We start from the raw sequence: 26881 nt of genomic DNA on the forward strand, positions 1-26881 counted from the left end.
ACAAGAGCAGCTTCCCCATGGCATCTTCCCTCTGCAGTCTGGTAACAATGGAAAGCTGGAGGCCTGCCAGTAAGGCTGGTTTGCCCTTTGTTTACCCAGCTGTCTTCTTCCTTGTACGTGTGGAGCTTCCTGAGTTCATTAGTTTACAAGAGTAAGAAATGATAGCTATACCGAATTGAAGACCACATGCTGATTTTACATATGTGGTGGTAGATGCATCTCTTGAAGCTATACAGGAAATGCATAGAACATTTCAACTCAGGTTGCTACCAGTTGTTGCTTGTGGACTTACCACTAGAACTCACTGTGTTTTCTTCACAATGCTAGAAGTGTGTATATCTGCAGTATCTAATGCCCCCTTGTGGGGAATTTCTAAATTTTGAAATAGATACAGTGTAAATCACATTTTTATATGATCTGCAGTAAGATTAAGGGGAATTTCCTTTTTCTTAAAAAAAATAGCTTTAATTTCACTTTTAAATTGGATAAATACGTTAACTGTCAAAGAACACAAAAATGGCTAAATGCTGAAATCATGCACCTTAGGCTTACTTACAATAGGCCAGGCTTCTCTAGACAGATTTTCTTTCTTTATGAATGATTCAGAATTCTTTTTTGTGTGGAGAGAATGGGAGAAGCAATGAGATGCTAAAGGAAAGAATCTGAGAGGGCATGCTTCTACTCTTGCTGTTATCACTTTAACAGAATGGGAAGGGGAGGAATGGCTGTGTCAGAGATTGCTTTTTATCCTGACCCTTTCATTTCTTTTATTCAAGCAGAGCTGGGTCTCCACTAGTGCTGTTTTCTCATTGGTCCCAGTCTCTTCAAATCTCCCATAAAAGGAACAGGAGAAAAATGCTGGCCAACAGTTCTTGCTAGGAGTTCCTTGCCAGCAAAACATTTTATTGCTAAACCTGTCTTTTGCTGTGGTGTTGGGGGGGGTGTTTTCATTTGGGGGGGGTGTTGGCTGCCTCTTCTCTAGTCCTGTCATTTTTGTGGACCATTTCCTGAGCTTATCGTCTGCCTTGAATTCCTCCTTAGTCTTGTATAAATGTCTGCCTCTTTGTCCTTTCATAGATGCAGGCAAAGCATACTTCCAGAGCTCTGGTCCTTGTAATGCTATTCACTTTTTACTGTGATCAGCCTAAGGGTGCAAAAATGAAGGGTCTTGGAAATCAACCACCTTGGAGGCCACAATACTTAGTTGGTTGGTTGTGTTCCGTTTTGTCAGTCATACAAGCAGTTCAACGGGCAGGTTTTAGGTATATGATAAGCTTTGGAGGATTGATCTAACAGAGAGTCCAATAAGATCCTGCAATGAGATTTAAATTGTTTTCCTGTTTTATTTCACTATGCTTACAGTCCAAAAGAACACTGTCAGATGCAGTTTTTGTATCTCATGTCATGCTACACTTGGATAACAGAACAAAGGCCTGACCCTTTGATATTCTGTTTATTAGTTATTAGGAATAAGGCTCATTGTGGAAATAAATACAATGAGCTCTAGAAAGAGGCTCTTGGAGAGTGCCAAGGCCTTGGGCACTCAGCATCAATGTGCTGTGGTGACCTCAGCAGGGTATAATGAAACAGAGTCCATCATTTTTCTAGAGGAACTGATCTCTGCTACTTGGGGAGCAGTTGTAATTTTCAGTGATCTCCAGCCCTCACCTGGAGATTGGTAACAATTTTTACTCAGGAGAAAATGGCTGGTTTGGAGGGTGGAGTCTATGGCATTGTACCTGTCTGAGGTCCCACCCCTCCTCAAACCTCACCCTCTCCAGGCAGCCCGCCGGCGGCGGGAGACCCTTCCCAACACCACAACTCCGCCGAGCTGGCGCTTCTCGTCCTGCCTGCCGAGCCCGGTGGCGGCGGCGCCTCCGGGATCCTGCTGGCCAACTGCGGGCCGCGCGCCCCCTTCGGTCGCTCCGTCTGGCTGGACCTGACCCAGGATTTGGTGTTCCGCATGCAGTTGGGGGACCAGTGCGTGCTCCACACCGCCCCGGCGCGCTCTCCCCCAAGCGCTTCCCTTGCGCCTTCAGGCCCGGGGAGGTGACCAACACGTACTATGGCACTTTCGCTTTTTCACAGGTCCACCACATATGATATAATGAACCTTCTATTTTTTTACATTTCCAACACTTGTTTGAGACATTGCAATTCATATTTGCAATCTTTTTTGGCGTCATGTACCATCTATACATCATCTTATAACAATTTTCTTTTAAATTATTACATGTTGATATTTTCATTGCATTCTTCCACAAAAATTCCCATGATGACATAGATATTTCTTTATTCATATTAATTGCCCATTTTAACATATGCTCCTTTACCGTTTCATCTTCAGTATACCAAGTCAATAACACCTTATACATTTTAGAAATTTGTTTTTCCCCCCTTCAAACCACACATTTTCAATTTCATTATTTTTTTCCCTAAAACCAAAAACCAAAATCCTTTCTATCTTTCTTAAACACATCATAAATTTGTCTATATTGTAACCAACCATATCTAAACGCCAAATCTTCTTCCATTTTCATTTCATACGTATTTTCTTGTTGTTCCTTCTTCAGTTTGTGATCTAATCACGTGTGAACTCCCTCCTGTACCTCACTGTGAAGATGGCCTTCAGCTTGTGCTGACAAATGTTGGGGAATGCAGGCCGGATTATGCTTGTGGTAAGACTCCTTTGAAGCGTCTAATACCAAATTTACTTCAGTCTGTAATTCTTTGTGAGTGCAAGTATGTGTGAATGCAAGAGTAACTCACTTGTATATTGTCAGTAATCAGGGTTGCCAGCAGTGTTCCCTCTAAGCTGAGTTAGTGTGAGCTAGCTCAGGGTTTGTCAGCCTCCAGCTCACACATTTTTGTCTTAGCTCAGGTAGGATGGCTCCAGAGTAAACTAACTTATGCAGCAGCCAAATTGCTCACTCACAACTTGAATGCCAGTAGCTCACAAAGTAGAATTTTTGCTCATAAGACTCCATGACTTAGAGGGAGCATTGGTTGCCAGCCCTCCACTGGCAATCCCTGAGAGCTTGTTGTGGGTGGAGTCTGGGGAGTCATGAGGTCACTTCCAGTTGAATGGCCGGAATTGGTTACCACCCCTGAGATGCTGTAGGAATTCCCCAAATGAACCATAGAGAGTTGAGGAATTCCCAGAGTGTTGTGGGCATGACAGCACCACGACCATCCACTGAAATAGAAATGACATCACAGTATTCACACCAACATTCCCCCTCCCAATTTTTCCCTCACACTGCTCCACAGAGCAAGGTTGACAGGTTGCCTGCTGCTGAGGGCAACCTGGTAGCCCAAGGACAATCCGTACCTCCAGTTTTGCCCCTTCCTTCATCTCTTTCCTGTGTTCTGAAAACTGCCTCAGACAAACTAGACAGAGGGATTTTGGGGGTATTATAGTATTCAAAAGCCCACTTCGCAGCTTTGTTACATATTCTGTATTCTTTGGTTGTTTTGCTAGTCTGTAAAAAAGACGAATGCAGGCCGGAGCCCCTTCCTCTCTGCCCACCACACCGAACGCCCGCTGTGAAGAAGACCCGGTGCTGTGATGAATATCAGTGCACTTGCAGTTGTGTCAATTCAACAGTGGCTTGCCCTGCTGGGTATCTATCCACGACCGTCTCTAATGACTGTGGCTGTACATCTACCACCTGCACTCCAGACAAGGTGATGATAATGAACTGCCCCACTTGCCCTTGGAGAAGTTCTGTCTTTCTTGGCAAGGCTCACATCAGGAGTGAGCTACTGTTATAATTTTACTGAACAAGAAGGCAGTTGCTCCCCCCCCCACATATGCAAAAGAGGGTGTGTGGTATATTCAATCTGTCAATGTATGTATGTGAACTCACTCATTGAATCACCATGTGAAGCTTTCATCCTGGGCTAGGATCCTAATCCTTCAATTGTAATTGGCAGCCCAGGAAGAGCCGACCAAACACCAACAGCCAGTTCCATGAGAGGGAACACTTGTGATTGGTCCTTATCCGTACAACCTTATTGGCTGGAATTTGTATAGTAGGCATGGCTACATTAGCCGGGAGAGTTTAAAAGCAGAACAGCTTCAATGCTAAAGCTGTTCTGGCTATTCATGTTGATCTGTTTGGAGTTGAGTTACGAGTTGCTGAATAAAGCTGTTCTTTTGCTGAAATCACTCTCTGACTCTTTGTTAAGTAACCGACTTAACAGGGTGCTTGGTACACATTTCCAGTATTTATTAGAATGACTCCCCTAATTTTATGTAATCTATCTAAATATAAAATTATATAGTGATTTTCTTGTATGTTTACACTGATTGCATTAGCTGATCTCAAAGTAAATCTGTTTTCCATGGGACTTGCTTTTGAGTAGGATTACTCTTTCAGGGTTTTTTTTTTGGGGGGGGGGTTGGCTGATGGGGGTGGAGCCAACCTTTCTCTAAGTAACCTTCCTCCAGTGGACAAGCCATATAAGTTAGAGGAAGACTCTTTAGATTCAAAGAAGAAATATTTTAATGAACAAATTTTGCCCGGTGGAGAGGTAGGATAGGGGTAGGATCCATTCCAAAGTCTTTGGGAAAAAACAAACCCCTTTAGGATGATGAATTAAATGCCTTCTAAGGCAAAGTATTGTTGTAGACTCCTTTACTTCCTCAGAACATTTTCAAATAACAATAGAAGACAATCAGTAGTACTACCCACTGTACATGTGCACAACTTGAATCGTCTGATAGGCTTTGGTTCCCCTGTCATCTTCAGCAGGCTTGGAAATACACACAAACCAATCAAGAAACAAGTTCAACCGGTGAAAAGAGCAAAGCAACAGGTTTCAGTCCATGAAAATTCTCAAATTTTCTGAAGTCTGTACAAATAAAAACAAAACCCAAGAACTCGATGTTACTGATATTTTAGAAGCTGATTCTCATTATATATTTAGAAAACTTGATGGTATTATTTTGAAAGATATATTGTTATCAGTTATTTAAACAACATGTTCTGGGTTATCCTAAAGTCTGACTCAATCCTGAGATTGTCATCTAGACTTTTACATTGTGCTTTGTGAGACTGGAGGCATTCAGGGTTTGTTTTTTTAGAGAGTTGGAAGTAGTTGCTTGTGGTGTGTACAACCAACCAACCTCATTGTCTCTTATTAAATGTGTCATTAGTTTTTGAATTTATTCTAGATATTGCTGGCAGTCAGGGGTCATTTAGTAGAGAAAGAGGTGCAGGAGCTCATTAGCATAACTTATTAGCACAACTTATTTGCATATGCCACCCCCCCTGACATCACCGGAAGTGTGTCAGAAGGCAACACCCACCGCTCATGCTCCACTGGACTGTTTTGGATTGCTAGCTATTTGTGGGGCGGGGGAATGTGCAGATATGTCCTCGCAGAGGAGGGAGAGCTTGTAACTGAATAAAACTTAGTCTTAAAGGTGCCGCTGGCTAGCTATGGGGGGTGTGTGGAATGCGCAGATCTGCTCTCACAGAGGGGGGAGAGCTTGTACCTGAAGGTGTGGGGGGGCTCTGCAACTTACCTGCTGCTTCTTGCTCCTTGTGGCCCAACTGAGGGCTGCTGGGAGCAGGGGGCGGGGCTTGTTCCATGTGCCTGCCACCTGGGTTCCTTACTGCCGGAGCTCTGCTCCTGTGTGCTCCCACAGGAAATGACCCCTGCTGGCAGTATGTAGGGGATATTGTTTTGTATCCAGATAATGGGTTGGATCTAATGAGCTTTTCTTCTTCATCTCAACCAGTTCTCCTTCTTACAGTCTCCATCCCATATGGCTTTTGTCCATGCAGGTCCCATGATCCCTGTAGCCTTTCTGGTGGCCAAAGGGAGACCCCCTCCTCCCTTTACTAGCACAAAAGCTGGCTGGATCCATCCCCTCAAAGTTCCCTCCTCTTGGAATTTATTTTCCAGTGGCTTCAAAATATCTGGAAATCTTATATGCATGGATTGGTTGATAAATAGAAGACTTTTCAACCAAGTAATCTGTTTACATCTTACCACATCTCTACCTCTTACAACAGCACTACAGATAAGATTAGAATTTCAACAGCCAATCCACATGCAAAAGAACCTCCTCAGGAAACAATCCATATATAAAAGAACCTCTTCAGGAAAGCTCCTCCATTAGCATGTCACAGCCTGGGAAACTCCTACAAGATAATGCCTCAGCCCTACCTCACCTTCCTGAGTAAATATAAATTACCTGCCTACCATTTTTCTTCTCACTTTGACACAGAGAGTACTCCATCTGTCTGTGTTATACCTCTGAGGATGCCAGTCATAGCGGCTGGCAAAATGTCAGGTGCTACTATACAGCCCAGAAAATCTATAATCTGTTTACAATTTATATGTATATCTGTTTACAATATATATATCTATATATTTCAAACAAAAAATTTGCAAAATTGAGAAGAATTGGGGGGAGAGATGTTCAGAGGTGGTTTGCCATTGCCTGCCTCTGCATGACCCTAGACTTCCTTGTTGGTCTCCCATCCGAGCACTAACCAGGGCCGACACTGCTTAGCTTCTGAGATTTGACGAGATTGGGCTATCCAGGCCAGTTCAAAGTGTCCATAACAAACCATAAATGGCAAGCAGGCAGATTTCTCTGAAGAAAGACGCTTCCTAAGGGTGCATGCTATAAAGTCCTCCTGTTTGTTGGGCAATGACACAAGGACTTTGCATGAGATGTTGAATGGGAGTTTTATGTCTCCAAGACTTGTGCAGAAGCGGCTGTAGCCTTTTCTTCCACTTCTGCCTCCCTGTTGGCTCCATTTGTAAAATCCTGTTAGCTGATATAACTCTATCTAAGCTTCACAGCAGAGCCAGTAGGATCGCCACAGGGTCATTTGAGGAGGAGAAATCAGTGCAGGGGGGAAAGGAAGCTGCTGCTTGAGGAGAAAAGAGCTTGTGTGAGGCTTGAAGGCACAAAACTCCCGTAGAATTCCTCAATTAAAGTAAACAAACATATGGGCTTTGTAACATGTAAATTGGTCCTCAAAGATGCGGGTGGTATATAAACATTGCAGCTATAATAGGCTTCTGAGAGAGAGGGAGAGGACGTCAGATATTGTGTAGAGCAGTGGCTTTCAAACTTTCTGCTGCCTAAGAATCCTTCCCCATCAGTTTTCCTGCTGTGGGAACCCCTCCATAGCTACCATGGAAGCCCACCAAACATTGCAAAAGGTTCTGGAGAATCTTGTGGGGCACATACTCAGGTCATGAAGAGCATCAGCCTGGCTTGTTTGACATTGCTGTTGTGCCTTGTGAATGGATTGTCCTAGGACAGTACACAGCACTCTCTGGTGAATACACATTATAGGAGGAGGTCAGCAGAGGTGGACCAATTGGCGGGGAAGGAATTGTGCCTTCTCTTTCTGACCTTCATTGAGGAACTGATGCTAAGCTCTTGAGGCACCCTGGGCTTCCCTAGAACAATGAACGAAAATCCTCTGAAGGTTATAAAAAAACAGCAGTCCTCTGAAGCCAAATGGCATGTGGTTTTCTGTATAGTAAATGTCACATTTTTAATTTTCGGCAGGTTTGCGTTCATCAAAACATTGTCTATCCCATTGGGAAGACCTGGGAGGAAGGCTGTACAGAGTGTACCTGCACAGACATGGAAGATGCTGTTACGGGACTTCGGATTACAGAATGTCTTAGGAAAGACTGCAACAGAGATTGTCCACCAGTATGTATGGAAATCAGTTCAATTGTGTTAGCCATTGGCTGTCCCTAAAAAATTGCAGTCAGTGGATGGTGACTACAATCCAGATAGCAAAACCTGGTACAATTCTTAACCAATTGTAAATAAGGTTATAATAAGGTTTTAAATATAAAAAAGGTTTTAAAAGCCCCTATAAAGTTCAGAAGGCTATTGAAACTGCCAAAAATGCTCATATCAAGTGTCATGCCTCTGTATTTCTACTCTTGCACTAAATGTAGGCTCTAGCCCCACAGCAGCCCCTACACAAGGAAGCAGGAAAAGTCTTTTGCTTGCCAGCTGGGTCACTGGTCCTTTCTTACAATCCCCAGATAAGCCTAGAAGTGTTGGGAACTTCGATATGAACATGACCTCCCAGCAAGCTTGTGTTGACCAGACTCCCCCAATTGCACACAAGGCAAGCTCCTGATTGGACCATCTTTATGTTACCCTTTGAAGTTTCTCTCAAGCACAGTTCTGTGCTGAACAGCTGTGCATCTGTGCACAAGTCGCTTGTGCCAGACTGTGTAGTTCTTAGAGTTATTAGACTAAGATCTGGGAGTTCTTGATTTAAATCCCCACTCTGCTGAGTGGCCTTGGGCCAGTCCACACTCAACCTAATCTACCTCTCTGCGTGAGGAGAAAGCAGAGGAGAGGAGAATGATGCTAGTCCCTTTGAGTTCATCTTGGGGAGAAAGATAGGATGTAAATGAAGTAAATAAATAAAGCTTCAGGCAGCTTTTGCCCGGTTCAAAAATGATATATCTCATGTATTGGTGAAGACTTGGCATGCCCCCTGGGTTCGTGGCTGTTCAGGTCATGCTTATGAAATTTGCAGATGATACTAAATTGGGAGGGGTAGCAAATATGGTAGATGACAGAGTCAGGATACAGGATGATCTTGACCAGCTGAAAAACTGGGCTAAAAGAAATTTAATGAATTTCAATGGGAAGAAATGTAAAGTTCTGCATTTAGGTAGGAAGAATCAAATGCATAATGATAGGTTGGGGGAGACTTGTATTGGCAGTAGTATGTGCGAAAAGGATCTAGGGGTGTTAGTAGACCATGCACTGAACATGAGTCAGCAGTGTGATGTGGTTGCAAAAAAGGCAAATGCGATTTTGGGCTGTATCAACAGAAGTATAGTGTCCGGATCACACGAAGTGATGGTACCACTTTACTCTGCTCTGGTTAGACCTCATCAAGAGTACTGTGTTCAGTTTTGGGCACCACAATTTAAGAAGGATATAGACAAGCTGGAACATATTCAAACGAGAGCAACGAAGATGGTGAGGGGTCTGGAGACTAAGTTCTATGAGGAAAGGTTGAAGGAGCTGGGTATGTTTAGCCTAGAGAGGAGATGACTGAGAGGTGATATGATAACCATCTTCAAGTACTTGAAGGGCTGTCATCTAGAGGATGGTGTGGAGTTGTTTTCTGTTGCCACAGAAGGTCAGACCAGAACCAATGGGTTGAAATTAAATCAGAAGAGTTTTCAGCTAAACATTAGGAAGAACTTCCTGACAGAGGGGTTCCTCCGTGGAACAGACTTCCTCAGGAAGTGGTGGGCTCTCCTTCTTTGGAGGTTTTCAAACAGAGACTAGATGACCATCTGACAGCAATGCGGATTCTGTGAACTTAGGCAGATCCTGAGAGGGAGGGCAGGAAGGGTTGCCTCAGTGCTTAGTTCTTGTGGCCCTTTTTTATGCACCCAGGGAAATGCTGATTGCCACTTTGGGATCAGGAAGCAATCCTGGAGGGTTTTTTTTTTCATCTTCTGGGTGTGGAACAACGGTCACTGTGGGTGTGGAGGGGGAGGTATTTGTGAATTTCCTGCATTGTGCAGTGTTGTTGGATTAGATTACCCTGGAGGTCCCTTCCAACTCTATGATTCTATGATTAAATTGACTGGCTTGTGAAAAGTAGCGACAGATAGGTGAAGGAAGGGGAGTGGTGGCAAATCAGATAAATCCAAACTACTCAAGGAACTGTCAGCTTCATGGTCACCACCCGATTTCAACCAGAGTGGTGGGTAATCTGATTTATCTAGCTGGGCCTAGAATCTACTTTCTGAATCTTTGTTTTGCTCCGCCCTGACTCTTCCTGAACCCCGCCTGATTGGTCTGCTCATGTTATTGAGATTACCTCAGTCTGGCCATTCACATCCTGGCTTGACTTGTGAAAACCCAGTGTTGTCAAGGATAACTTTAAAAACTGAATTGCATTTCAAGTTGTAAATAGGCAAAGCAAGCAAAGTGTGAAATACATACAATGCTGCCTTCGAGAAGTAAGAAAGTAAAAAAACAATCACTTTTCTTTGAAATAAGTATTACTTCCTCTCCCCCAAAAGATCTTCCACCACTAGTGGTATTTACTTTCTCTAAAAATGTCAGTGACATAATTTGCTATGTAACTTTGGGTTGGAGCCACACTGACATAAAGACTGGACTCTGGAGAATGACATGGGGGGTGGGGAGGTCTGCAGTAGGAATGGGAAGTTGGTGGATCTTGCCAGGTTGGTAATACCTTTCTAAACAATTGTTAGGCAATCTTCTTACTGCCTTCTGGCTCTGAAATGATAAGGAAATTTTATGGGGTGCTTAGAGATCCTACTTCTCATTCTTTATACGGGTTTCAACAATTAACTGGCTGAGTTGGTTGGCTCTCATGTATCTGTTCTGCTGACGTTGGCACCTCCTCCTAGTGCAAGGGGCCAGCAGCTGGAGAAGAGCGCCACTCCCTGTGGAACCGATCCGTGGGATCCAAGCCACTGTTTTCTCCCAGTTCCAGGTGTGCTGTGCATGCAGTATGTGTGGGGACTCCAGCTCTGGCTTGGCTGGGCGTGGGAAACTTTTCCTTTATAATCTGCTTTCAGCCTAAATCTTTTTCCATGGTTTCATTCCCCCTCAGACCACTGTGCAGAAGAGAACAACTCGGCTTGCACATTTTTCTCAGTTGTGTAATAAAACAAATTTGTTAATGCTCTGTAAACCAGGCCGATATTAAAGGCTAACAGCCAGGTTATAAAATCTGACACCTCTTGCTCGACTAATATTAATAAACCAATTTTAGGTCTGGCTTCTGTTGTTGTCTCCGAGGCCAATTGCCGACTACAGATGGGCGTGCGTTCCAGACTCCCTGACTGTGTGTGTTCTAGCAAGCAGTGAAAAAAGGTTAAAATGTGACACCAAGACAGGTCCTTTAAAGGCAGTTTTGGACGCCGTCTACTTGCCAGCTGAATTTAATAACGGGCTAATTTACAATGTCCACTTATTTCAGCACACAATTAGGCTGTTCTTATGCTCTGGAAAGATTTTTAATAGTTCTGTATTTTTTTAAAAAAATGATTTTTTATCTTGTGTTACTTTTTAAAAATCACAGTTTATTTTGTAAGCTACCTTGAGCGCTTCTCTAGATAGGCAGCATAGGTATTTTTTTTTTAATCAATTAAAATCCCTTGTAGCAGCTTTTTATTTTTTATTCATTTAGAAAAAGCACATATCCATCGTAATGTTATCCTTTTTAACTATATCTGTATGATGCAATAGTAATACATGAAAAAGTTAACAAACCATATTGTGATTATGAACTGTTTTTCCTCCCAGTCTCATTTTTTTACCAAATCTTGACCCAAGTCTCCAAATATCTTTTAAAACCCTAAGGTGGTGAAAATGCAATGCAAGAAGTTTTGTGGCACAAAAAAGTCTAGCAATTCAGGTATGTGCCCAGATGTCTTTGTTTGGATCATGGGTACTATCATTTAACTGGGGATTCCAAAGAATAGTATAGAAATCCCTTCTTGTACAAGGATTTTTTTTCCTGATTATAGATGACAATTTGTTATCATCCATCATTAAAACCATTCCCTGACCTGGATAGTTCAGGCTAGCCTGATCGTGTCAGATGTCAGAAGCTAAGCAGGGTCGGCCCTGGCTAGTACTTGGAAGGGTGACCTCCAAGGAATACCAGGGTTGTGACACAGAGGCAGGCAATGGCACACCACCTCTGAAACATTCCTTGCCTTAAAAACAAGTCTAGCTCACCACCTGATGATGCATAATACTAAAAAGAGCTAGAATATTCTGGCTGCCGGACAATCTTCGACTTTCCTGGCTATACTACACTCAGTGCCATCTCTCCTTATATATAATTGAGTAGTGGGTGCCAAAGTTCTAAAATGCACTCCTTTAGTGTATGGACGCTTGAACTGTCAGTCAGAAGACGCTGGCTGGGTTGACTGGCTGCTTTGTGCAGTCCCGCCCAGTGTTTTAAAGTCTTTTGCATATGGAAGCTGATTGGACTTCACTCCATTCCACACCTCATACTCGCCCCCCCCCCCGTAAGGCAGTTGGAATGTCTGGTGGTGTGTAGGTCCCAGGATCATGTTTTAAAAGCTGCCTGGGGAGATGGGGACCTCAGACAGGTAGAATGCCATAGACTACACCCTCCAAACCAGCCACTTTGTCCTGGGTAACAATTGCTGCCAATCTCCAGGTGAGGGCTGGAGAGCACTCAGAATTACAACTGCTCTGCACAAGGGAGGGCAGAAGTCAGCTGAAGTCAAAGGGGCAGATAATGGTAGGTTGATGGTTAGCTGGGAAGGAGATGGGGTTGCCAACTACATGCTGACAAATTCCTGGGGATTTGAGGGGTGGAGCCTGGAGAGGGTGGGGTTTGCAGAGGGGTGGGCCCTCAGACAGGTAGAATGCCATAGACTACACCCTCCAAACCAGCCACTTTGTCCTGGGTAACAATTGCTGCCAATCTCCAGGTGAGGGCTGGAGAGCACTCAGAATTACAACTGCTCTGCACAAGGGAGGGCAGAAGTCAGCTGAAGTCAAAGGGGCAGATAATGGTAGGTTGATGGTTAGCTGGGAAGGAGATGGGGTTGCCAACTACATGCTGACAAATTCCTGGGGATTTGAGGGGTGGAGCCTGGAGAGGGTGGGGTTTGCAGAGGGGTGGGCCCTCAGACAGGTAGAATGCCATAGACTACACCCTCCAAACCAGCCACTTTGTCCTGGGTAACAATTGCTGCCAATCTCCAGGTGAGGGCTGGAGAGCACTCAGAATTACAACTGCTCTGCACAAGGGAGGGCAGAAGTCAGCTGAAGTCAAAGGGGCAGATAATGGTAGGTTGATGGTTAGCTGGGAAGGAGATGGGGTTGCCAACTACATGCTGACAAATTCCTGGGGATTTGAGGGGTGGAGCCTGGAGAGGGTGGGGTTTGCAGAGGGGTGGGCCCTCAGACAGGTAGAATGCCATAGACTACACCCTCCAAACCAGCCACTTTGTCCTGGGTAACAATTGCTGCCAATCTCCAGGTGAGGGCTACAGATCACTCACAATTACAACTGCTCTTCAGGTAGCAGAGATCAGTTCCTCTGGAGAAAACAGTGGACTCTGTCATTATACCCTGCTGAGGTCACCACAGCAAATTGACACTGTTTGCCCAAAGCCAGAGCACTCCCCCAGAGCCTCTTTCTAGATCCCGTTGTATTGCTTTCACAACGGGCTTTACTGCTAATACAATAATAAATTAATTAAAACCGTTTGGTTGGATCCAGACTAAACTGGCAATTTCTGCAGATTCCCCCTTCCCATTGCAGACACACACCCCCACACACGTCATTTCACCCAAGGCCAGTATTTCATGGATAAAAGGAAGTACTTCTTCACCCAAAGAGTAATTAACACATGGAATTCACTGCCACAGGAGGTGGTGGCGTCTATAAGCATGGACGGCTTCAAGAGGGAATAGGATAAGCATATGGAGCAGAGGTCCATCGGTGGCTATTAGCCACAAGGTATAGATAGGGGCTCTGGGGCAAGTGATGCTTTGTATTCTTGGTGCTTGGGGGGGTCAACAGTGGGAAGACTTCTAATGTCCTGGCCCCACTGGTGGACCTCCTGATGGCACCTGGTATTTTTGGCCACTGTGTGACAGAGTGTTCGACTGGATGGGCCATTGGCCTGATCCAACATTGGCTTCCCTTATGTTCTTATGGAGGTAGGTGGGCTGCAGTGGGAGGGGAGGAAGGCAGGGGAGTTTGGTTCCTCTGATGGGAAAGTTAGCCTGGATCCAACCCATCGTTAATAATCTGCTCTTACAATGTTAAAATGTAAGGCTCTGTGAGTGCTTTATAGTACCCCCCCCAAAAAAAAAATACTTCAAAGGTATATCTTAATATTTGGTGGGTGGGTGTTAAAACATTTCCTTGCTTTATCTAACAAGGCACAGAGATTGTGGATTGTGTTATTCGGGGACAAATGTATTCAAACCACCGGTGAACTTCTCGTCATGATGCTTTTCTGCATCCCCTGGTGGCAGCTCACCAGATTTTGCTCTTATCATCAGCAGACCCTCAAGGGCAGTATAGGGAAGCAGAGGGGGTGGGGGGGGGGGTGTCTGTAGTGGGGGAGGGAATCGGCAGAAGTGGTCGACACCTCTTTGGCCTACGGAAATGCCATTCCATTAACGAAACTGTCCGGTTGGCTGTATTTTTACCATATCACCTATGCCTTAGGTTCAAATTAGAGACCCAACATTTCATGCAATTAACGCCTCGACAAAGGGCTGGTTCATACGTTGCTCTCGTGATATGCCTGCATATAACCCAGTCTTCCTTGGTATGGGTAGAATCCTCAAGGGAACTTTCTTCCATCAGCTGTCTCTACAGGCAATGGAGGCTGGAGAAGGTAGAGATTCCCCAACAGCTCAACCCCCACCCTTGCTGTAATTGCTGCTAATGTCACCTGCCTTCCTGGTAGCTTTGGATGGATTTACCACAACCCTTCTAGTATAAGAACATAACATAAGAGAGGCCAAAGGCACATCCAGTCTAACACTCTGTATCACACAGTGGCCAGAAATACCAGTGCCATCAGGAGGTCCACCAGTGGGGCCAGGACATTAGAAGCCCTTCCACTGTCTGTGGCAGTGAATTCCATGTGTTAATCACTCTTTGGGTGAAGAAGTACTTCCTTTTATCCGTTCTAACCCGACCGCTCAGCAATTTCATGGAGTGCCCACGGGTTCTTGTATTGTGAGAAAGGGAGAAAAGTACCTCTTTCTCTACCTGCTCTTTCCCATGCATAATCTTATAAACCTCGATCATGTCACCCCTCAGTCGTCTTTTCTCCAAGCTAAAGAGCCCTAAGCGCTTTAACCTTTCCTCATAGGGAAAGTGTTCCAACCCTTTTATCATTCGAGTTGCTCTTTTCTGCACTTTTTCCAAAGCTATAATATCCTTTTTAAGGTGTGGTGACCAGAATTGCACACAGTATTCCAGATGAGGTCGCACCATTGATTTATATAGCGGCATTATGATATTGGCTGATCTGTTTACAATACCCTTCCTAATAATCCCCAGCATAGCATTGGCCTTCTTTATTGCAGTCACACACTGTCTCGACATTTTCAGTGAGTTATCTACTACAACTCCAAGATCTCTCTCTTGATCTGTCTCTGCCAGTTCAGACCCCATCAATGTGTATTTATATTTAGGATTTTTGGCTCCAATGTGCATCACCTTGCACTTGGCCACATTGAACCCCATTTGCCATGTTGACGCCCACTTGCCCATCTTTGACAGATCCCTTTGGAGTGCCTCACAATCCTCACTGGTTTTCACCACCTTGAACAACTTTGTATCATCCGCAAATTTAGCCACTTCACTGCTTACTCCCAACTCCAAATCATTAATGAACAAGTTAAAAAGCAGTGGACCAAGTACTGATCCCTGTGGTACCCCACTGCTTACCCCCCTCCACTGAGAGAACTGCCCATTTATACTCACTCTCTGTTTTCTATTAATTAGCCAGTTTTTGATCCATAAAAGGACTTGTCCTTTTATCCCATGATTTTTGAGCTTACTTAGGAGCCTTTGATGAGGAACTTTATCAAAAGCTTTCTGGAAGTCAAGGTAAACAATATCTATTGGATCCCCCTTGTCCACATGTTTGTTCACCCCCTCAAAGAACATTAACAGGTTTGTGAGACAAGATCTTCCCTTACAGAACCCATGCTGAGTGTGCCTCAATAGGTTTTGTTCATCTATGTGCCTACTAATTCTTTCCTTAATAATGGTTTCCACCAATTTACCCAGTATCGATGTCAGACTGACTGGCCTATAATTTCTCGGATCTCCTCTGGAACCCTTTTTAAAGATGGGAGTGACATTTGCTACCTTCCAGTCCTCAGGAATGGAGGCAGATTTCAAGGAAAGATTACATATTTTTGTAAGGAGATCCACAAGTTCACATTTGAGTTCTTTCAGAACTCTCGGATGTATGCCATCTGGGCCAGGTGATTTATCAGTTTTTGAGTTGTCTATCAGTTTTAGGACCTCCTGTCTCGTCACCTCAATCTGACTCAGGTCTTTCAACACCCCTCCCGAACTCAGCGGTTCTGGAGTGGGCAAGCAGTTCTCATCTTCCACAGTGAAGACGGAGGCAAAAAATGCATTTAGCTTCTCAGCCATTTCCCTATCATCCTTCAGTACTCCTTTTACCCCTTGGTCATCCCTTGGTCAACATGCATGTGAGTGTGATCAGCATGGAGTCCACCACAAAGCAGTCGTCTGATAATTTCACCATACCCCCCCCCCCCAGGTAGCACCACCGCGAAACCCTTGAGACTGGCTAAAACGGTGGCAGAGTGGCACAACTACGAGTGCGTTTTTGGAGCAACCGGATCCCATTCCGTAATGCACTCCTCCTATTGCTAATAGTAGGAGTAGTCGGTAACAGTCCACCGTTGCTAAAGGGAAGCGTGACTTCATCTTCCCCTTCTTTGGCAAGCAAGATGGGCTGTGTTAGGCAAACTCTTCAGCAGGGTGTCTTGAAAGTCTCCTAGCATTTCATCCAAGGATACAATCTGCTACTGGGGTTGCCAGCTTTGGGTTCAGGGATTCCTGGAGACTGGGAGCGGGGTAGAGCCTGGAGAGGGTGCAGTTTGGGGAGACGAAGGACCTCAGCAGGGTATACATGCCATGGATCCCAATGTCCAAAGCAGCCATTGTCTCCAGGGGAACTGATCGCTGCAGTCTGGAGGTCGGAGGTAATTCGGGGGGCTCTCCAGGCCCCACCTGGAGTCTGGCAACCTAGTTACAGCCCAGGCCTGGGACTTTTCTGTTGCTGCCCCACTGCTATGGAACAGCCTCCTGGAATGGATGAGGCAGGTACCTATCCTTGGGGCCTTCTGGTGAGACTGTCAACTGTGATTATTTACAGGAGCTTATGGGGCAGGTTGAGTGGGCTCTGGGTTATCTGTTTTTAATGCATTTTAGTTATTGTAACAGGTTATTTTTTAAACTGCTTCTGCTGTTGTTACTTGCCTTGGGCTGTGGCTGCCTCAGGCAAAAGGTGGGGCATCTGGCTGCTCTAAAGAAACAAGCAAATCCCACAAGCTACTTATCCAGAAGAGCCTTTACTAAGGATAACCTGTTGTGCTGCAGTTGCTGGGTCAGCCACTAGGAGGAGTGATGACCACACTTTAATGTCTCTGGGAGATTCTTCCTTTTGATTTCTACATGCATCTGTCCAAATCAAATTTCTGTTATAACAGAAAGTGGCACCTTTGAAGCCCTGCACAAAGAAAAGGACATTTTTATTTGTCAGCATGCTTTTAATTTATGCTTTCTGGGAGTGGTGAACCTAGGTCGCTGCTAATGCAGAGTGCTTTGGTTTCTGACCATCCCCCAATTATATGTTAATTAATCAGCACATTAATATTAATTATTAATTTATTAGACTGAATTTATTAGACTGAATTAAGTTTAACTATTGACTGTTTTCCATTCTTTGGACTAGGGTTTTGATCAGTGAAGCTAGGGAGTTCACACCACGTGCTTTGGACATGATATATTCATAGCATAGAGAGACAGGACGTGAAAGCTATCAATTTAATCTCCAGTATTTCAGACTGCAGTGGCTCAAGTGGTTAAGATGCTGAACTGAAGGCTGTCGAAGGTTGGTAGTTCAGCAGTTCGAGACCCGGGTGCCGCATGACGGAGTGAGCTCCTGTCTCTAGTTCCAGCTCCTGCCAACCTAGCAGTTCAAAAGCAAGAAATTGCAAGTAGATAAATAGGTACCACTTCAGTGGGAAGGTAACAGCGTTCCGTGCGCCTTGGTGTTTAGTCATGCCGGCCACATGACCACGGAAATGTCTTCGGACAGCGCTGGCTCTTCGGCTTTGAAACGGAGATGAGCACCGCAACCCTAGAGTCGGATTCGACTGTTCGGTTTGAGCGTAAAAGGCCTTGCCATTAGAAGTAATAAAGATCAAAAAGACATGGATTTTAAGGAGAACTCATGTTTGAGGGGAAGGGGAGTAATTCTTGCAGAAAGGATTTGCATAAAACATATTAACTGGACAGTGTCGCACCAGAAGGCATCAGAAGGCCACTGTCTTTTGCTCCAATGGGGACCAAAAATATGTGGAGCCAGGGTGGGGCAGTGGTCAGGGTATTGGACAAGGATCTGGGGAATGCAGGTTTGAATCCCTATTCTACCACTGAAGCTCGCTGGGAGACCTTGAGTCAGTCACTTTTTCTCAGCCCAGCCTACCTGACAGGGTTGTTGTTGAGGATAAAGTGGAGGAGAAGAGAAAAAAGTAAGCCATTTTTACTTAAAATAAAAGCATGCTTAAAACATTAGCACTCTTGCAATATCTTGTTTATTTAACAGTGTTTGATAACTGACATCTCTCACTCTGAATTATTACATCAAAATGTCTGTGCTGTTGCAATCTTGAGTATGCTGTTCAGGTGTGTATCTGTAAGCTGCAAACCTAGAATGATGCAACAGCCGCAGAACTGGAAGAAGAAGCAGAAGACAGCCAGTTCCACTGTGGGCCTGATAGAAGCCCTCTGGGGGCCTCATCTGGCCCCCAGGCCGCATGTTTGACACCCCTGTTCTAGCCTTTGCAAAATGAAGTTCCAGCTCATATCTTTTTTGCCATATGTATTCTTTTTCCTCTCCCTTGCACCAGGGACATCAGTATGTCAAAAAAGGAGGTGCATGCTGTGGGAGATGTCTCAAGACAATGTGTGATGAAGTGGCATTTTGGTCTCGGGGTGATGAAGATGTTCGCTGGCACCAAGTAAGTCACATTTTCATCAGGTTTACCATGTAGTGTCAGGTTTTACTTCTTATAGAAGAGGCTCCCCCCACCCACCCCAGGCATTACATTTTTGTTTAATTTCAACCTGAATAAACAGGTGCCTTGTGGCACCTTCAACAATAACAAGATTTTATTCTAACGCAAGCTTTTGTGGTCTAGAGTCCACTTCTTCAGATGAATGTAGTGTGTCCTCATGGGACAGATGCATGCAATATGAAGTTATGAAGAAACAAATTATAAATGTCGAGGTTAAAAGACAGTGAAATGCAGGGAGAGCAATACCATTATGTTAAATTCAAAAGTAACCAATCAATAAACCTTTAATGGCATATACAACATTAAAATCAAAGACAGAAAATGACACAATCAACTAAAAGTCTAGGTTAATTATAAAATCATGAAACGGACTTTCCCAAATTTTTCACTTTCATCACGTCCACTAAAAAATTGGCCACTGCCACAGTAATCTCTGCTGTTACATCGTTCAATAGAAATTGGCATTTTATTTCATTGGAAAGGTGATGTTTACCATGCAACCAAGTGTTTAACCATTTTTCCCTAGCAGATGCATGCCACGAACAGTCTAACAATATGTGATCAATTGAATCAAGAGAGTTAGAACCGCAGTCACATCTCCGTTCATGCTTAGGAATATTTTGAAACCTACCATACAGTAGTTTTGATGGAAAGGCATTTACTCGAGCAAGAGAAAACGCTCTTCGGTGGCTAGGGTTCAAAAGTAACCAAGAAGAGTACAGAAGCCATTCACAACAGGAATAATTTCCTTTCAGTTTTGCTAAATGACTGTTAAAAGGCAAAGGAGTTCCAGGTTTTACCGAAAAAGTAAAAACTTACTGATTCCAAAGGCTGCTTCATTTTCACATTTTGTGTGTGTGTGTTTTACATTGTCACCCATCATATGTTTTGGAATGGGGAATGTCAGAAATTTGAATACATTAATCGACGGAGATATACAATGGCTTCCTACAAAAAAGGGTGTTTTATTTTTAAAGTGCTTTTACTGATCATGGGCCCAATCCAGCCAGAGTTAAACAATTTTAAATGCCATTGGCTTCAATGGGAGGGCATTCAATGCATGTTTTAACTCTCTTATTAAAATCAGTGGATTTTTTTGAAGGCTTAAAATTGGCTGGCTCATGCCTCAAAGCATTGCATCTGTCTGTAGAGTATCATTCCATCCCCTCCCCTTCAGTTTACATTGTTCTTATTCTTGAAAATTCAGCACAGCTTGTGGATTTCAACCATTATGGTTTCCCTCCTGTTTTTTTCCTCCCTGAAATGACTTTAAAACAAGCAGACACATGCTTTTCAGTTATCTTCCATGCTGAAATGCTATTTGATTTAATAAGTTGGTTAACGAGCTGGCTAGGGTTGCCAAGTTCGAATTTCGCCGCAGTGGGGGACTCCCGGCTGGCGAACATAGAGTTTTCCCTCGGATGACCGTGCACGTCGGGGTGGGGTCCCCCTGGGGCCCGATCCGCTGCTGGCGGAAAACGGGCCTCTGGGGCGGGGGTTTCCCGGGGGGACTTGGCAAGCCTCGAGCTGGCATAGCTTGTTAACATACTGAGCCCCTAGAATGCACACAGTCCTTAATCCCAGTTTAGATATCTGATAGAAAGTCATAATACCAATTCTTTATTCCTTTCTGTCCTCAGTGTCACTGGGTAGTCAATCAATGTACCATTGATATTTGGAAACTGACTACACAATTTTGGGGAGATTTGGAAATGGATTACACACTCCCAAGATAGGAAACAGTGTCCTGATGCTAATGAGGACCAGATTTAACCACAGAGCTTAGCTGCACTACTTTTCATGCACTACTTTTCATGTGGCTACTAGAGACATTTTTTTTTAATTGGAATTCAGGGGGTTGGAGGGTCATCTGTGTCTAACACCTGCTGTTCGTTTTAAGAGCTCCAGACCGAGGGGATGTTCTGCCAGATCTGGCATCTTCCCCTCCAGTGATCTGCTTGCGAAGTTCACCTATTCTTGCCTGCTCTTCTGGGAAGAATCTCAGGTTGCTTTCCAGTGGATGGCAAGGAAGGGAAGGGGATGTTCACTGTTTTGTTTTTCTCCTGCAGCTCTGGAGGGGCAGGAAATGGCCACACCATGATGCTTTACTGTGCCTCTTAAGGAAGGAGCAGTGTCTTTTCTCATAGTGTCTTTCCTCCACAGGTCGGCTCGGAGTGGCGCTCCCCCTCGAACCCATGTGTCATCAGAGAGTGTGTTCGCATGAACGAGGAAGTCTTTGTTCAGGAGAAGAACATCTCCTGTGTGCAGATGGAAACTCCCAGTTGCCCGTTGGGAACAGAGCTACACTGTGACGGGAAGACAGGCTGCTGTCCCTCATGCCGCTGTGGTAAACATGTAGAAAGAGTCCAACAAAAACTGGGAGACAGTATTTCTGTGCTGGCATCTAATTTCTAGTTTTCACGTGTAGTCTGTTGGAAAGTACCTTAAATCTGAAAACTCTTGGAGTGGCTCAGAGAAGAGGCTCCACAGTTTGCCCTCAACTTTCTTTCATGTGCTGACAGGACTACCCTTTCACAGGATGTTTGGGTTGGGTCTGAGTAGGCCCCCAGAAGGAGTCTTTGTTGGGGTCCCAAAGTGGCTCTCAACAGCCCTAGCTACCCTGGTGCCACCATCTATACAGTGTGCCCATGCCTTTTAAATGAGGTTTGAGTCGGTAGAGCATATGTTCTTCAGCTGTCCATTTTACAGGGAGGCTTGTCTTAAAATTATTTACCCCATTAGTCAATAGGACACCTGGGCACATTAATACAAACAAAGCAAGGCTTCACTGACTCCTATCCGATAAGAATGCAGAGATTACACATTCAGTCACTGAGTTTTGTGCATTAATTCTTAGATTGTGGGAATTGCATTTTAAAAGTTCTTAAATTCAGATTTCTTTTTTTGTATATTATGACTGTTTTTTTCTCTCTCCTTCACATATTATGCTTACTCTGTATGTTGGTCTTAATAATAAACTAAACTAAACATCTATACAGTGATTCTAATAGAACCCGTATTTTCTCTTACAGATCCTGTGAATGGCTGTGTTTTTAACGGCACCATTATTGGGGTAAGATCAGCTGTTTAAAGGATCTTTAATTCAAGGGGATCCAGTGGAATTTTTAAAATTACTTTTCAATATATCAGCTTTGAAATAAGTACACCTCTGATCTCTAACAGTGAATCTTAAGCCAAAGGTGAAAAAATTGAGGGGTCTTTTTAAAAACAATAACACTGTAGCAGTGAGCTTGCTCCAATTTTATGAGCTAGGAGAGAACTCTGAAAAAAATGCTTTCATTGCTCTGAGTGTTCTTCTAGCAAGCTTGAAAAGACAGAGTTGATTCTCTGTGAAGCAAACAGGAGTTCACCCACCACTAATTATAAAACTTGAAACATAAACATTAAGAAAGCTCCAGCTTATACGATGTTACTTCTATAGTTCGAAGTAATCTAGTATATCTATAGTGACTTCTTCATATGCCAGATCTGAAAAGGGAATATTTTGAACATTGTAGATTGTAGATGAAATTAAAGTAGATAGACATTTTTTCATGGTTCCATCGTCCTCCGTGGGGATCGACCTGTCATTCATTCATTCATTCATTCATTCATCCATCCATCCATCCATCCATCCATCCATCCATCCATTCCAATTAAAGTAACAAGGGAACTGGGGGACTTTAATAATGTTTATATTTTCCTCCATGGAGAGAATACTGATTAGGGATGATACATCTACATGCTGAATTCCCACCCAGTCATTGTAAGGATTCCTGAGACAATGCATGAGAAGATACTGGGTCACAGCATAAGTGCTTAAATAATAATAAAAATCATTAAATGTGGACAAGGCAGCTTTAAAGAGGAGCTAGACAAATAAATAGCATTAGATCCAACTATCTTTTCTACCAGTGCAAGAGGGAGGAGGGGACTCTTTCTTTTTGTATTGTGTGTGTGTTGGCACATGGAAGTAATGGCGACTTCTGGTGACTGACCCATACTGGGGGCTTGGAGGATATTCAGAGGTGGCCGAATAAAGCCTGCCTCTGTCCTCCCAACTTGGTATTCCAAGGAAGTCTCCCATCAAAGTACTAACCACAGCTTAGCTTCTGAGATCTGACAAGATCAGGCTTGCCTGGGCTATCCAGGTCAGGAGAGGATGGGACTCTTTCCCCCCCCCCAAGTTTTGGGTTCCACATGGACAAAAACCGACGCAGGACGAGTGTCAGACCCCTGGTCGAGTTACTCTCAACAACACTCTCTTTAGCAAAAGATTTGTTACTTGAGAAAAATGATCAAGATCCAGTTAAAGCATCTTTGTGTTAGAACTAACGATTTATTCGATAGGACTCCTATCGTATAAATAGGTAATTCGATAGGACTCCTCCCCCATGGCAGGGCACACACACACACGTCACACTCATCGCACCTAACCACTACATCTGCCCCCCCCCCGGAAGGAGAAGAAGAAGAGATTGGATTTATATCCCGCCCTTCCCTACCCAAAGGAGTCTCAGAGCGGCTTCCAAACTCCTTTCCCCTCCCCACAACAGACACCCTGTGAGATAAAAGAAGAAGAAGAGATTGGATTTATATCCCGCCCTTCCCTACCCAAAGGAGTCTCAGAGCGGCTTCCAAACTCCTTTCCCCTCCCCACAACAGACACCCTGTGAGATAAAAGAAGAAGAAGAGATTGGATTTATATCCCGCCCTTCCCTACCCAAAGGAGTCTCAGAGCGGCTTCCAAACTCCTTTCCCCTCCCCACAACAGACACCCTGTGAGATAAAAGAAGAAGAAGAGATTGGATTTATATCCCGCCCTTCCCTACCCAAAGGAGTCTCAGAGCGGCTTCCAAACTCCTTTCCCCTCCCCACAACAGACACCCTGTGAGATAAAAGAAGAAGAAGAGATTGGATTTATATCCCGCCCTTCCCTACCCAAAGGAGTCTCAGAGCGGCTTCCAAACTCCTTTCCCCTCCCCACAACAGACACCCTGTGAGATAAAAGAAGAAGAAGAGATTGGATTTATATCCCGCCCTTCCCTACCCAAAGGAGTCTCAGAGCGGCTTCCAAACTCCTTTCCCCTCCCCACAACAGACACCCTGTGAGATAAAAGAAGAAGAAGAGATTGGATTTATATCCCGCCCTTCCCTACCCAAAGGAGTCTCAGAGCGGCTTCCAAACTCCTTTCCCCTCCCCACCACAGACACCCTGTGAGGTAGGTGGGGCTGAGAGAACTCTGACACAAACTGCTCTTTCAGGAACAGCTGTGCCAGAGCTTGTGACTGACCCAAGGTCACATCAGCAGGTGCAAGTGGAGGAGTGGGGAATCCAACCCGGTTCTCCCAGATTAGAATCCGTGCACTTAATCACTACACCAAACTGGCTCTCTAAACTGGGATGGAAGGTAGCATCCCACTATCTACAAAGAAATCAGGCTTCAGGCTTCAGGCACCCCGCCCCCCATGGGGAGAGGGAGGTGTCATCCTTGGGAAAGTTATGCCGCTAAGAGCCAACGGTTCACACATACCTCTATCACTCCCCTCCCCGTAGGAATTTCCTTTCCCCCTGTTGTTATGACAAACAGAGCTGGGAGCGAGGACAGTGAGGACAGCACCAAGGAGGAGGATCTGGCAAGATTGCCTCTGCTCCCTCTTGTACTGTGGGAAAGCTGGTAGGGTCCAACCCATGGAGGACAGGTCTGTCTGAGCTGTTGGGCAGGGTCTAATGCAATGGTCCCCACTTTTCTGAGTCTGTGGGCACCTTCGGGATTTTAACACAGGTTGGTGGGTACAACCGCAACATGGCTGCCACGGGAAGCAGAGCCAGCCACAAAATGTCGGGCAGTGAAGGTATGCTTAATTCTAATAGCAAATTTTCAACATTTTGGGCAGGAACTCTTAGGGTTGCCAGCCCTGGGTTGAGAAACACCTGGAGATTTTGGGGGCAGAGCCTGGGGAGGGCTGGGTTTGGGAAGGGGAGGGGTCTCACTGAGGTATAGGGTTGCCAGGTCCCCCCCTGGCCACCAGCAAAGAATGGGTGGGTAGGGTTGCCAGATCCAGCTTGGGAAACTCCTAGAGATTTTGGGATGGAACCTGGAAAGGACAGAGACCTCAATGGGGTACAGTACCCCCATGCCCCAAAGCATCTGTTTTCTCCAGGGGGACTGATCCCTGTAGTCTGGAGATAAGCAATAATTCCAGGGGGTCCCCGGGTCCCACCTGGAGGCTGGCATCTCTAGAAGTTCTGCTTAATTGGAAGACTTTTAAAATGAGCACATTGTTTAAAAATATTTTATTACGTACACACAGCTTACCTTTAGTTATGCAGTGATGATTCTTGTGCTGTGGTGGCAGCTGCTGTCAAAGCAATGTTTTTTAAAAAAAATCCACACAAGATCCCCAGTGGCCAGTAAGAAATCCCGCTAGGCATAAGTCCCATCTGGACCCATCTGCTCTCCCAAAACAATTGGTGGGCCTCAGGAAAGGTGTCAGTGGGTGTTCTGGCACCCATGGGTACTATGTTGGGGAGTCATGAAACTTCTTTTTTCAGTGGCAGGATACCTTTTGAGTGCCACTTGCAGGCGGGAGGAGTGGAGAAGGACAGGGGAGGCGATTGTGGGTCTCCTGATCAAGCTGACCACTGTGAGAACCAAGATTCGAGACGAACAAACCTTCAGTCTGACCCAGCAGGGCTCTTCTTCTGTCCTCGTTGCAGAAGACTGAAGAGCAACTGGCAATATTGGATACTTTTGTGTAATATCGCTTTCCTGGTTCAAGTTTATCCATCAGTATTTTCTTTTAAATACTTCTTATCCATCTTTGTGTTACATTTAACATTTCCTCCAGGTTTCCTTTTTCTGTTTGTGTGTGTGTATGTGTCTGTGCGTATGTGTAATCTTGACTTTACATAAGGTATATATAAAGTAATCTCCAAATGCATGTTTTTGTAATTATGAGGTCTTTGCCCCAGTTGAAATATGCATTTCTGTGTAACCACATTTCATTTTCAATTCAAGGAGAATATCCCCCCCCCCAGTCTTCTTTCTTCACCTCTGCTTCTTGGCCCCTGTTAACTTATTCATTGAACAATTCCACGTTTGGAGTCTCCTATTGTAACTGTATTCCTGTGGCCACTCCCCCCCCAATCCCTTTACATTTCCACCTTGTATCCAGTTGCTGGCTTTATCCTCCCATAGTTTGGTTCGAAGGCGTCCATTCTGCAGCTCTGAGCTGTGCTGTAGACTTCCAACCAGGTGGCTTGACTTACCAACTGGAATCCCCTTGCAACCGTCATCTGGTTTCCCAGGCTTGTACTGAGCGGAGTGTTCAAGGGAGACACAGGCACTCTTAGGCCTGATACTTTTATGGGTTGTGTTGGCTAACAGTGTGTTTGCAGATGTTGATAGGGCCTTGTAAGGGGTCTTAGTGTATTCATAGGTGTATTTGACAAGCATTTTTTTCTTTAAAAGAATATCCGTTCATTATATATTTACCAACTCCCGCATAGTAACCTGCTTGTTAACAGAGCTTTACTATCCAGGACTGGTCCCTCCCTGTAAAAATAATATCAGCTTTTGATCCAGTTGGGAACGTTCCCAAACATGTGGGGTGTTACCGGTATCTGGGTGTTTGATTCTGGCATGCTGCTAAGGCACGCAATCCAAACTTCCTTTTCTAAATAAATTATTCCAACTTAAAGAATGGCAAACCACTTAATTCAATACTGCAGACGTTATTCCCAGCCAGCGAGGATTTAGGCATCGGGATTTTCTGTGGAAACTTGGGACCACTGAATTAGGAAAGGGATTGCCATAGCACAACATATTACAAAGCCTCTGTGGAAATCAATAAATCCCATCTCTGTGGCTTCCCCCTCTTCAACATTATACACTTGTATGAAGGGAATCAGGATCTTAGAAGACAAGCAAAACTTTTAAAAACATTTTTAGTAACTGATATGTATGTCTGGACCAAAGACAACCCCTCTCCCGTTCTCAGGCACTG

General features: G+C 44.5%; 1 protein-coding gene across 1 annotated transcript in view; it reads left to right on the forward strand.

Moving 5' to 3' along the window:
• The first annotated feature begins 2578 nt into the window (after nucleotides 1-2578).
• Nucleotides 2579-26881, forward strand: part of LOC107114512 (von Willebrand factor-like) — a 53661-nt gene continuing 29358 nt past the window's right edge. Inside the window, exons 1-6 of the mRNA XM_015416025.1 lie at nucleotides 2579-2678; nucleotides 3482-3687; nucleotides 7547-7696; nucleotides 18704-18814; nucleotides 21035-21218; nucleotides 21904-21944. Coding sequence (XP_015271511.1) covers nucleotides 7625-7696; nucleotides 18704-18814; nucleotides 21035-21218; nucleotides 21904-21944 — 408 coding nt within the window. The 5' untranslated portion in view covers nucleotides 2579-2678; nucleotides 3482-3687; nucleotides 7547-7624. The remainder of the gene's footprint in view (nucleotides 2679-3481; nucleotides 3688-7546; nucleotides 7697-18703; nucleotides 18815-21034; nucleotides 21219-21903; nucleotides 21945-26881) is intronic.

This window comes from Gekko japonicus, unplaced genomic scaffold, assembly GCF_001447785.1.
Source record: "Gekko japonicus isolate JY-2015 unplaced genomic scaffold, Gekko_japonicus_V1.1 scaffold159, whole genome shotgun sequence".
Classification (NCBI taxonomy): Eukaryota; Metazoa; Chordata; class Lepidosauria; order Squamata; family Gekkonidae; genus Gekko; species Gekko japonicus.